Genomic DNA, 13,182 nt, shown 5'->3' with positions numbered 1-13,182 from the left:
TTGAAAACAAATCACAGTAAGGTGCTTAATTGTTACCCAGAAATGATTTGATATTGAGATAAAAACAGCTGCATTGGACCTTAATTACAATGAAAGGTATTTGGAATTTAGTCATTAGGTTTAATAGGCCTGAGGTGTGACACTTCACCTGTCCTAGTCTAGTGAGTGAAGGTAGCCCAGACACAGACAGGAGCTCCTGGGTTTGGTGCGAGGCTGCGAAGTTAGGACAAGTCTAACAGACCATAACATATCTGTGAAAGTGAGCAACAAGACACATTCCACAAACTCTCAAGTAGTGAGATCACTTTAATAAAAGGTCACAAAGATGGTCGGAAATGGCCGATGCTACAATGAGCAGGGGTACAACCAGACAGATACATTGTACAGTATTCCGTAACAAAACTGGCAAATACAGGCATCTCTGCTGTATACCGTAAGGATGTCTTATAAGATCAAACCTCTGCTTTCCATTCTGGCTAAGTGAATCACATGGTGCTGAAACTGGAATTCCTGAGTCACTTAAAAACACTACTATCAAGGCGTCTTCAAATTATCACAATACTTTAGAAAAAAAATGTAATACTAATGTGATGGAATTTAAGACTCCTTTAATACTCTGTTCACATAGAAAACCATGTAGCAGCAGTATTCAAAACTAAACTTTGGAAAAAGTACGGAATGTATTCTTCATGATGATCATATATTAGTTGGGTCATCATGGCAAAACAGTTTCACATTTTCAGTCAAATCTGTTTCTCAATTCGCTTCATGGTACAGTATATACACAGTGTACAAAACATTAGGAACACCTTCCTAATATTGCGTAGCACCCACATTTGCCCTCAAAACAGCCTCAATTCGCCGGGGCACGGACTCTACAAGGTGTCGAAAGTGTTCCACGTGGATGCTTCGCACAGTTGTGTCAAGTTGGCTGAATGTCCGTTGCATGGTGGACCATTCTTTATAAACACAGGAAACTATTGAGCATGAAAAACCCAGCAGCGTTGCCGTTCTTGACACTCAAACCGGTGCTTCCTGGCACCTACTACCTACCGTTCAAAGGCACTTAAAGGTTTTCCCTTTGCCCAGTCGCCCTCTGAATGGCAAACATAAGCAATTCATAAAACTCCTTCTTTAACCCTTCATCTACACTGACTGAAGTGGATTTAACTACAATAAGGGATCATGGCTTTCACCTGGTCAGTCTCATGGAAAGAGCAGGTATTCCTAATGTTTCGTACACTGTGTAAAGATACATCTCTTTCCTGAACTGGGGTACACATGTAAACAGAAGTTGTTTAAGGGCCTTGTTTTGTAATCGCTACCTAAATGCTAAACACATCACCTTCAAACGTTACAACAATGCGTGAGAAAACACGAGGCAATTCAGTTGAATATTGGAGACGGCAGCTATTATAGTAGAAGTACTGGTCACAGTAAAACAAATAGAGAAATAGTTCCTTGACTTTTTACAATTCTGAACATGCAGATTCATACTAGAAGTACTTCATAAAGATACAGAGAATAGCATGGTGATGGTTCAACACTAATTGTAATTTAAAGCGCAAGGTCCATGCAAATCAGGCTTTAGATTTTATACTCGTGTGCACATACACCCATTTTTTTCCCCTTCATACTTAATATTTTCCTTCACACAGCAATTTAACACATTTTGCCATGGGGTGAAAAATACAAAAATGGGTAACCACACTTTAATAGCAAAGTTGGTGACAATTTGTGTTCCTTTGGGGATGGAAATGCATTCCAGGCTGCGCCTCAACCTAGGATGGTCTACTCGCCCTGTCCCAGAGAGGGGCATGGGAATCTTATTCTTTGATTGGCTCTGCTGTATCATTTAGTCATCAGTTCATACATATAGTCTTTGTCCTCTTAATATCAAAATAAGGCAAGATTCTCACAGTATATTTTTGTCCCTGACAGTGGGATTTAAATCTGTTCTCCAGTGTTCCATCCTGCTGACCCCAGTGGCAGAGGGTGGTATAGCATCATGCAGTTGAGCGAAGGTGCGGAAGGGCTGGACACAGATCAGATGGCCTTGACATCCATGAGGTGGCTGTGCTGGGTTCCCTGCCTCTGGGCCTTGACGCCCTGCAGTCTGCGGCCGTGGAGGGTGAAGCGGGACCAGGCCAGTAGCTGCAGCAGGGCGCAGGAGATGGGCACAAACACCAGCAGGTAGAAACAGCCCTGGCGAAGTGGAACAGTGAAGCCTGCTTGGCCTGAGACAGGGGATGCCATCGCTGCCGCAGAGTCCTGTATGGAGTTTCTCTCAAAGATATCATAGCCTGGAAATAGAGAGATGCTGAGAATAAAGAACAGGCACGAACGCGTGGGAATCCACCTAGAGAGGGTTAGTGAAATTGGTTTGATTCTAGCATCTCCTCCATTTTCGAGGAGCCTTTATTAAAACAGACTTTTGTGCTTTCGCCCCTCTGTCAATTTGTACCTGTGTAGACACACAGCAACCAGGTGCCGATGAGAGGAGCAAAGGTCTGGCCAGGCTTGGTTACCAGGGCCACCATACCGAAGAGCAGCGCTGATGCGGCCTGCTGGCGCTGGTTCACCACAAAGTCCTCATCCACCAGGTCTGTGATGACCAGGTTCAACAGCTTGCAGGTGCCCTCCGTAAACACCCGGTTACTTGAGGGAGGGGGGGAGCACAAGAGTAGAAGCATATTTCAGAGCCATTACTGAAGTAGTGTCAACACTGTTTCCAATTTTTCCTCAACATCAGCAAGACAAAAGGAGCTGATAGTGGACTACTGGAAACGGAGGCCCGAGCACACCCCCCATTCACATCAACGGGGCTGTAGTGGAGCGCGTTGAGAGCTTCAAGGAATTTCACACACCAACACAGTCATGAACACAGGCATGACAACACTTCTTCCTCCTCAGGAGGCTGAAAAGATTTAGCATTGACCCTCAGATCTTCAAAACGTTCTACAGCTGCACCACTGAGAGCATCTTGACTGGCTAGATCATTGTTATGTATGGCAACTGCTTGGCATCAGACCGCAAGGTTCTACAGAGGGTAGTGTGTACGGCCCAGTACATCACTGGGGCTGACCTCCCTGCCATCCAGTACCTCTATACCAGGCGATGTCAGAGGAAGGCCTCTGCTACCGTATGGCAAGCGGTACAGATGAACCAAGTCCGCAACCAACAAGACCCTGAACAGCTTCTGCCCCCAAGCCATAAGACAGCTAAATACACTGAACAAAAATATTAAAAACTTTACTGAGTTACAGTTCATGAGGAAATCAGTCAATTGAATTAAATGAATTACGCCCTAATCTATGAACTTCACATGAATGGGAATACAGATATAAATCTGTTGCTCACAGATACCTTAGGGTTGTGTAGGGTTGTGGATCAGACAAAAAGTCTATCTGGTGTGACCACCATTTGCCTCATACAGCATGACACATCTTCGCATAAAATTGATAAGGCTGTTGATTGTGGCCTGTGGAATATTGTCCCACTCCTCTTCAATGGCTGTGCGAAGTTGCTGGATATTGGCGGGAACTGCAACCTGCTGTTGTACACGTCAATCCAGAGCACCCCGAACATGCTCAATTTGTGACATGTCTGATGAGTATGCAGGCCATGGAAAAACTGGAACATATTCAGCTTCCAGGAATTGTGTACAGATCTGTGTCATTGGGCTGTGCATTATCATGCTGAAACATGAAGTGATGGCGGCGGATGAATGGCACGAAAATGAGCCTCAGGATCTTGTCATAGTATCTCTGTGCATTCAAATTGATAAAATACAAGTGTTCATTGTCTATAGCTTATGCCTGCCCATACCATAACCCCACAGCCACCACGAGGCACTGTGTTCACAACGTTGACGTCAGCAAACCACTTGCCCACACGGCACCATTCACGCTGTCTGCCATCTGCCCGGTAGAGTTGAAACTGGGACTCATCCGTGAAGGACAGCAAGCACGTAGATGAGCTTTCCTGAGACAGATTCTGACCATTTTTACAGAAATTCTTCAGTTGTACAAACCCACAGTTTCATCAGCTGTCCAGGTGGCTGGTATCAGACGATCCCGCAGGTGAAGAAGCCGGATGTGGAGGTCCTGGGCTGACATGCTTACACATTGTCTGCGTTTGATCTGCTAATATACAACGATGTGGAATATGCAACCGATTTCCCCGAGCAGGCGTTTAGAAGGGAAAGAAAGGAGAAGGCAAAACGCCTTCTGGGCTAAAAGGTCAAGGCATTTATAGAAAGGCCCAAACCAACAGAGAAAAGCCTCTCCTCCACTATGACTTTCTCTCATTTCGGTCTAGGAAAACAATGGCACTGTGACAAGGGGACTAGTGGTAGGCTGCGTCCAGCCTCTGCCAGCCCCGTGTTGATAAAGGGATTGGTTGGTTGGCTGACACACAACACCCAGCCAGGTACAATGCAAACAGAGCCACACAAAACTGCTGGGTAAGCTGGGAATCTTCATTCATTCGCTCAGCTTCGACAAGTGTTGGAAAAACACACAACACTGAGTCCTTGATATGAAAATAATTTCCGTGACTTGAGTACATGACCTTGATATGTAAAAATGAAATACAGATGTGTTATTTATTAACATTTCTAGCAAACGATGTCAGTATCTTACATTAGCAGCTCAGTATCTTACATTAGCAGCTAGTGCACAGTATTCGATTGAATTAAGAAAGTGTGTGTGTGTCAGTACCTGGCGATGAAGATGCACAGCAGATAGACCTGGTCGGCCCCGGCCAACAGCATGGCCACACTGAGAGCCAGCTTGACCAGGAACAGCCAGCGGATGACCGTGTAGACCCCGTAGCGCTGACACAGGGTCAGGAAATACAGGTTGTTCAGGTGGGGTGCTATGTAGGAGATCCCTGTGAGGAGTTGTCAAGAACAGCTGTTAGTGGACTGGGTAACACTTTATTTGGATAGTCTGTACAGCATCTACAGGTGGATTAACCCTAGCTCTAACCCTAACCTTAGCCCTTATCCTAATTCTAAACCTAATCTTAACAAGCAGTTGCTTATCAACTGATAGATTGTTGAAAGTATGACCATCTGTTGAGCATATACAGATGGAAAATCCAGACTAACCAAATAGTGTGACCGTGGACTGAAAAGCCATATTTATTAAATGTATGCAGACAAGTGATAAACTGTGTTTCCTCACATTCTAAGTACTAATCCTTCCATAAAATGTAAACAGACCAAAACGAATAGCCTGATCCAAGATCTGTTTGTTCCGTCTCGCCAACTCCTATGGTCATTTGTCAGGCCAAACGTGACAATGGCCATAGAAATTGCCAAGACAGCCCCAAACAGATCTGGGATCAGGGTATGAAACTAAGCCCATTCTATACTTGAGGCCCATCCCTTGTCATGGTGCATATATCCAAGCAGTACTCCTCTTACCCAGCAGAATGGAGCCGGTGGAGGCAGAGATGCTGTCAGAGAGGAGGTGCTCCAGGAACAGAGGGAAGAAGTTGTTGTTGAAGTGACAGTGAAACACCTGGACCAGGTTCATAGAGGCGAACCACATGAAGTTTCTGTGCTTGGAGAGCTGCCTTAGATACTCTCCTAGAGTGACTGGCTTCTCCTGCTGGGTTAGAGGGCCCTGGCCAATACTCAACCTGAGCCAGAGGGAAGGGGGGGGATTAGTGAAATGACATCTAGTGTAGCATCACTCACACACACACACACACACACACACACGAGATTGAGTCTGTAACCTGAGCAGGTGTTGCTGTTTATCTACCTGCCCAACAGACTGAATGAGTGTGTGCAAACTGTGCATCAATTCTATTTGCTCACATTTCAGTCTCTTTGAAATTCCCATTAGCAAGAAAAAAATGCCTGGCCATGGCTGGAATAGACACCACAGGAGTAGACAGATTAAAACGCCTGATTTGACGCCATAAGGTGAGTTGTGGGAAGCAAACCAAGAATGGGTGCCGTTATTCAGTTACCACTTGCTTGTCAGTGCATAATGTAAACCAAGTGTTTCTCAAGTGCATACATGATGAATAATAATGTCACCTACTCTTTGAGTTTCAGCGCCTCGTCCCGTCTCAGGCGCGCCTCTTTCTGAAAGCGGCTCTTCAACAGGCGCGACACGCCGGTGAAGCCTAGTGCGGAGACGACCGCCAGCGCTACGCAGAACAGCCGGAACGAGTAGAAGTCACCCTTGTCCCAGACGCTGTAGGACAGGAAGACAGAGAGCGAGCCCAGGGCACTGAACAGAGAGCAGTGGAAGTTAAGGCGCGTGCGGTCGTAGGCCGACACGGCCAGGTCGGCCAGCAGGGCGTTGTGGTTGAGGTCCACCACGGTGAGGAAGCCGTCATACAAGCACAAGCACACCAGGAACTGGAGGCCCGGCCGCGCCCATGACACCCAGAAAGCCAGGAAGGAGAGGGCGAACAGGGGGCCATTCCTAGAGAGGGCAGCCAGACGCTTTAGTACCACCTCTGGGCTGGAGATCTGGGGGCCAGATCTACGATAGAGGGGAGAGAGAAAAAAAGGACAGTGCAAAATGGTAAAGAAACTTCTACCGCTAACTGTGCTATCCAACCGTGCTTCCAAGACAGTGTGAAAAAGAGAGAGACGTAGCGATTGAAAAAGAGAGAGAGAGAGAGAGAGGTGCACCATTGATTTGAGAAAACGATGAAAAGAGAACGTCTTACTGTGGGGAGCTGAGGAAGGAGCGGTCACTCAGCCAGCCGAAGAGAGGGTCGTTTAAGCTGTTCCATATCAGGAACACTGTCTGTGTGGGACAGAGAGTCAGTGTTGGAGGAGTTCGTGTAACAGGACAGTTAAACATCCTAACCGAGAAAAAAAGCCAGGTATCAGTCTTTCTGCTTTATCCATTTGTCATCGTCTAAAGCAGAAAGCGTCCAAACCACAAATATTATAATCATCCATTGAAGGCAGGAACTGTCACTCACCTCTCCAACCCAAAAGGAGAGCTTGTCGATCTTATAAACGGAGACAAAGGTCTCCACGTAGTAGAGCAGGAAGACGTTGTGCAGAATGGAGACAAACAGGGACAGGGAGCCGTAGAGGACCGCAGTAGGGACACCAGTGGAGACAGCGAGCCTGCAGTCACAGCCCCTACTGCCCATTCTTCTCACTCAGTCGCTCTGCTGTTCCGTGCCCCGCCGCCACACTCATCGAGTCATCCCACAGACCAGGGGGCTGGGGCACCACCGTACCCACTCCTACCAGAGCAAACAAGACACATGTCAACCACCATTTGGAGGGAAGACTAAATGTGGATGTGTGAAGTGTGAGGTGGGCTAGGCTAGGTTAATGTACAGTGTGGGAGAAGAGGCCGCTTTAGCAAATAGACACAAAGGAGCAAGAGTAACACAGCTTACTTAGAGTGCATTCGGAAAGCATTCAGACCCCACATTTTGTTACATTACAGCCTTATTCTCAAATTGATTAAATAAAAACATTTCCTCATCAATCTACATACAATACCCCAAAATGACAAAGCAAAAACAGTTTTGAAAAGTTTGCCAATTTATTAAAAAAAAACAGAAATACCTTATTTATTTAAAAGTATTCAGACCCTTTTCTATTGGGCTCGAAATTGAGCTTAGGTGCATCCTGTTTCCATCCTTGAGATGTTTTTACAACTTGATTGGAGTCCACCTGTGTTCAATTCAATTGATTGGACATGATTTGGAAAGGCACACACCTGTAAGGTGCCACAGTTGACAGTTCATGTCAGAGCAAAAACCAAGCCACGAGGTCAAAGGAATTGTCTGTAGAGCTCCAAGAAAGGATTGTGTCGAGGCACAGATCAGGGGAAGGGTACCAAAAATGTCTGCAGCATTGACGGTCCACAAGAACACAGAGGCCTCCATCATTCTTAAAATGTAAGAAGTTTGGACTCTCAGACCATGAGAAACAAAATTACCTGGTCTGATGAAACCAAGATTGAACTCTTTGGCCTGAATGCCAAGCGTCACCTCGGGTGGAAACCTGGCACCATCCCTACGGTGAAGCATGGTGGTGGCAGCATCATGTGGTGGAGATGTTTTTCTGGGACTATGAGACTAGTCAGGTTTGAGGCAAAGACAAACGGAGCAAAGTACGTCCAACCGGCCTCACAACAGCAGACCACGTGTAACCACGCCAACCCAGGACCTCCACATCTGGCTTCTTCACCTGCGGGATCGTCTGAGGCATATTTCTGTCTGTAATAATGCCCTTTGTGGGGAAAAACATTCTCCCCTGGTGTCTTGCTAATTGCCTATAATTTTCACCTGTTTATTCCATTTGCACAACAGCATGTGAAATGTATTGTCAATCAGTGTTGCTTCCTAAGTGGACAGTTTGATTTCACAGAAGTGTGATTGACTTGGAGTTACATTGTGTTGTTTAAGTGTTCCCTTTATTTTTTTGAGCAGTGTATATTCACCTCACCCAGTATTGTAATCAAAACTTACCAGAAGGCATGTCGTCCTTGGCTCAGACAGTGTAGTAGTGTGGGCTCAATAGCATCTCATTAGTGTGCAAGATCTTGAGAATCCGCTGTACATGTGATTGAAGAATTTTTTTAATAAAAAAATAAAATAACTAGGCAAGTCAGTTGAGAACACATTCTTATTTTTAATGACGGCCTAGGAACGGTGGGTTAACCGCCTTGTTCAGGGGCAGAACAACAGATTTTTACCTTGTCAGCTCAGGGATTCAATCTTGCAACCTTACGGTTAACTAGTCCAACGCTCTAACCACCTGCCCCACGAGGAGCCTGCCTGTTATGTGAATGCAGTAAGAAGCCAAGGTAAGTTGCTAGCTAGCATTGACTAGTTAGCGTGTCCTGCACTGCATATTATCGATGCGGTGCGCATTCACGAAAAAGGGCTGTCGTGTACCTAACTATAAACATCAATGCCTTTCTTAAAATCAATACACAAAAGTATATATTTTTAAACCTGCATATTTAGCTAAAAGAAAGGTTAGCAGGCAATATTAACCAGGTAAAATTGGGTCACTTCTCTTGCGTTCATTGCACACAGAGTCAGGGTATATGCAACAGTTTGGGCCACCTGGCTCATTGTGAACTAATTTGCCAGAATTTCATGTAATTATGACATAACATTGAAGGTTGTGCAATGTAACAGCAATATTTAGACTTAGGGATGCCATCCATTAGATAAAATACGGAAAGTTTCCGTATTTCACTGAAAGAATAAACATTTTGTTTTCGAAATGATCTTTCCGGATTCGACCATATTAATGACCAAAGGCTCGTATTTCTGTGTGTTATGTTATAATTAAGTCTATGATTTGATAGAGCAGTCTGACTGAGCGATGGTATGCACCAGCAGGCTCGTAAGCATTCATTCAAACGGCACTTTCATGCGTTTTGCCAGCAGCTCTTCGCAATGCTTCAAGCATTGCGCTGTTTATGACTTCAAGCCTATCAACTCCCAAGATTAGGCCGCTGTAACCGATGTGAAATGGCTAGCTAGTTAGTGGGGTGCGCGCTAATAGCGTTTCAAACGTCACTCGCTCTGAGACTTGGAGTAGTTCTTCCCCTTGCTCTGCATGGTTAATGCTGCTTTGAGGGTGGCTGTTGTCCATGGTTCGAGCCCAGGTAGCGGCGAGGAGAGGGATGGAAGCTATACTAAAGTGCCTATAAGAACATCCAATAGTCATAGGTATTTGAAATACAAATCGTATAGAGCGAAATAGTCCTATAAATCCTATAATGACTACAACCTAAAACTTCTTACCTGGGAATATTGAAGACTCATGTTAACAGGAACCACCAGCTTTCATATGTTCTCATGTTCTGAGCAAGGAACATAAACGTTAGCTTTCTTACAACACTTTGTTTTTGCATTATTTAAACCAAATTGAACATGTTTCATTATTGATTTGAGGCTAAATTTATTTTATTGGTGCATTATTAGTTAAAATAAGTGTTCATTCAGTATTGTTGTAGTTGTCATTATTACAAAGAAATAAAAATAAATATTTTTTAAATCAGCCGATTAATTGGTATCGGCTTTTTTTGGTCCTCCAATAATCGGTATCGGTATTGGCGTTGAAAAATCATAATCGGTTGACCTCTACTTCTGACCCACTCGAATAGTGATACAGTGAATTATAAGTGAAATAATCTGTGTGTAAACTAATGTTGGAAAAAAATAAGTGTCATGCACAAAGTAGATGCCCTAACCGACTTGCCAAAACTATAGTTTAACAACAAATTTGTGGAGTGGTTGAAAAACTGTTTTAATGACTCCAACCTAAGTGTATGTAAACGTCCGACCTCAACTGTAGTACACATCATTTGAATAATGAATACTCCTACTGTATTCATTAAGTGAGAGTGAAGTTATGAGCAGTAGCTGAGCCTTAGGCTGCGTCCTAAATAGCACCCAATTAGGGGTTTGGTCAAAGGTAGTGCACTACATTGGGAATAGGGTCCCATTTAGGATGACTTAGTTAATCATGAGTCTCCTCTGACCTAGGAACAGCTGGATGACAGGACGGTGTAATCCTATCCTCCGATTATTGTGATTTTGGGTTCTGTCTTTCATGATACTAACTCCACCTCACTGTCCTCAGAAATGATTTGGCTGGCCACCTTTACACAGGACGAGAGACACAATGGAAAAGGCACTGAATCTCTTGATGCTCACATTCTAGCTTTTGGTATTTTCTTGTTCTATGGTTGGTTCTGAGGCACACTAAGGTGTAGCCTTGCTTTGTTCAGTGTCAATCAAGGAAAGGAGTCTAAGTTCGATAGAGTTATGTTATGTTATGTTGAATCACTTCAGCAAATAATTCTATCATCTGTTATTTGTCAACAGGGTGGAGCGATTCTGAAAAGCATTGGTTCGAAAGCTTAAGAATGTATTTTTCCAGTCTTTTGTGGCCTGGTGGTTTACTGCTACTGCTGTAGGTTTGACATCTGAAGTGAAGCATAGAGGTTCCCCGCTATGATCCAGCACGATTCAGCCTTCAGAACACAAGTCTCACATGTGGCGTCCAATGGAATCTTTGTTGTGTTAATAATGCCTAGGCTCCGGCTCCACACCTGCCTGTTAGATGCTACACCACACAAGCCATGGCCCTGTCCCAGCATTACCCATGTAATGTTTTCTCTAACAGGTTCTCAGCAGAGAAATCGCACACAGAGTTCTGATCAGGCCAAATGTCAACAAATAGGCCTACGAGTAGAGCAAATACGAGCTGTGTCTGGTCCCATCAGATCCATGCAGTGGAGAGGAACGACTGTATTGGATCACATCTCACAATGTGATTCCCATCTCACTTAATCTTCTGGGAACAAGGAGCAAAGTAGTTTGTGTACAGTATAGTTCAGTACACCTCTGACGAGGACCAACTCTAGTTATAGTGGATGCCAGGGCAGCTCTCTCACCTGCCTGCTAAGACTGGAGAAGCTTCTTGGCAGAGAGAGCAGGTGGGCTGGCAGAGAGAGGGCTGTGCACTTGTTGTGTACTCTACTCTACACAGCTAGTTTGTCACACTGTGTTAGATGCAGTGAAAGTGCGTGGGACTGTGGTCTGATACTTGATCTCTGGGACTGGGCTGATGAGCGAATAGACCTCTGGGAATAAGCAGCCAAGTGTTCTCTCCCACTCCCATTGTTCGACCCCACTTCCGACACACACACACACACACATTCCTAATGAAAGCTGCTATAACAATACTGGGTGGCTTACAGGAATTAGATGCAGTAAAGGGAGCTATTGCTATTACACACACATTCCCAATGAAAGCTGCTATAACAATACTGGGTGGCTTACAGGAATTAGATGCAGTAAAGGGAGCTATTGCTATTACACACACGTTCCTAATGAAAGCTGCTATAACAATACTGGGTGGCTTACAGGAATTAGATGCAGTAAAAGGAGCTATCACACACACACACACACACACACACACACACACACACACACACACACACACAAACATCTAGTTAGCTAGTGAGGTAGCTATACACATACAGATAGCTAGCTACACAATATATAGTTGCGGCCCAGTATCAGATGTGTCCAATCGTTCTACAGGTTAGATAGCTACCGTTAGCTGTATTCGCTGCATCAGCTGTCGCCGAGACGTATAAAGACAGCTGGTAGCTAGCGTAGGCTAACCACTAAACCAGCGAGTTAACTAGCTAGACCTGTGGTTAGACCAATCCCCTAACAAAACGGAAAATGTACTTACCATTATCATTAAACGAAGCATCGGAAACTAATTGGAAACCTTTCCAATCAATACAAGCCACAGTTTACGTTGCATTTAGTAGACGTCACAACAAATGACTGTAATCAGACACGAATAGGGGTTTCCCAAGAGAGGAAGAGGCTAGCGAGAGGCTTTACTCCGCCCAAAATGGGTCCAGTTACCAGTTCTGAATGGGGAAGACTGGGTGTGTTGAATTGAGTCAAGATACAATGAATTGCTGTTTTGACACTCGAGGCTTATTTTATACGATAGATGTTTCGCTATGCTAAGGTTATTACGAGTGTACTGATATAAGTGTGATGCACGTGACATCCCGGCAATTTTGCGGAAAACCGCTTAATATCGGAGCTGCACTTCCTAACCCCTGCCAAATGTATGACCATAGACCCACAAATAATTCGAAAACAAATCACATTTTGATAAACTCCCATATCTATTGGGTGAAATACCACAGTGCGCAATCACAACATCAAGATTTGTGACCTGTTGCCACAAGAGCAACCAGTGGAGAACAAACACCATTGTAAATACAACCCATATTTATATTTATTTATTTTCCATTTTGTACTTGAACTATTTGCACATCATTACAACACTGTATGTATACATAATATGACATTTGAAATGTCTTCTACACTTTTGTGAGTGTAATGTTTACTGTTTATTTCTTATTGTTTGTTTCACTTTTGTTTATTATCTATTTCACTTGCTTTGGCAATGTAAACATATGTTTCCCATTCCAATAAAGCCCTTTGAATTGAACTGACCAGCATCTCCCTCTCCATTGAATTCAGGCTGCTAACGTCAATACATCGAATATTTAAAAAAATATTAAAATAACGAGATTTATTCACCAATCCAAAGAGAGCAACCTTCAGTTGACAACGAATATGAATAGGGTGGAGACACAAGCATCTCGTCTTTATACC

The 13,182-nt window shown here is 44.2% G+C and overlaps 1 protein-coding gene across 3 annotated transcripts; it reads right to left on the bottom strand.

Annotated features, from left to right (window-relative positions):
* Positions 1 to 288: 288 nt before the first annotated feature.
* On the bottom strand, positions 289 to 12,633 carry LOC118357606 (transmembrane protein 180-like). Of its 3 annotated transcripts, none has more exons than XM_035734889.2 (8): positions 12,233 to 12,633; positions 6,961 to 7,233; positions 6,700 to 6,779; positions 6,060 to 6,509; positions 5,432 to 5,649; positions 4,722 to 4,893; positions 2,465 to 2,658; positions 289 to 2,303 (listed from the first exon to the last, which is right to left on the bottom strand). In XM_035734889.2, the coding sequence occupies exons 2-8, from the start codon at positions 7,135 to 7,137 to the stop codon at positions 2,047 to 2,049; spliced, it is 1,548 nt and encodes a 515-aa protein (XP_035590782.1). In that variant the 5' UTR covers positions 7,138 to 7,233; positions 12,233 to 12,633; the 3' UTR covers positions 289 to 2,046. The 3 variants fall into 3 exon arrangements, with proteins under 3 accessions (XP_035590782.1, XP_035590783.1, XP_035590784.1); XM_035734890.2 differs by lacking the exon at positions 12,233 to 12,633 and adding an exon at positions 12,089 to 12,188; XM_035734891.2 differs by lacking the exon at positions 12,233 to 12,633 and adding an exon at positions 8,473 to 12,053.
* Positions 12,634 to 13,182: the final 549 nt, after the last annotated feature.

The sequence above is a fragment of the Oncorhynchus keta genome, chromosome 24 (assembly GCF_023373465.1).
Source record: "Oncorhynchus keta strain PuntledgeMale-10-30-2019 chromosome 24, Oket_V2, whole genome shotgun sequence".
Taxonomy (NCBI): domain Eukaryota; kingdom Metazoa; phylum Chordata; class Actinopteri; order Salmoniformes; family Salmonidae; genus Oncorhynchus; species Oncorhynchus keta.
The sequence above is the reverse complement of the archived record's forward strand: the minus strand, read 5'-3'. Positions and strand labels throughout refer to the sequence as shown.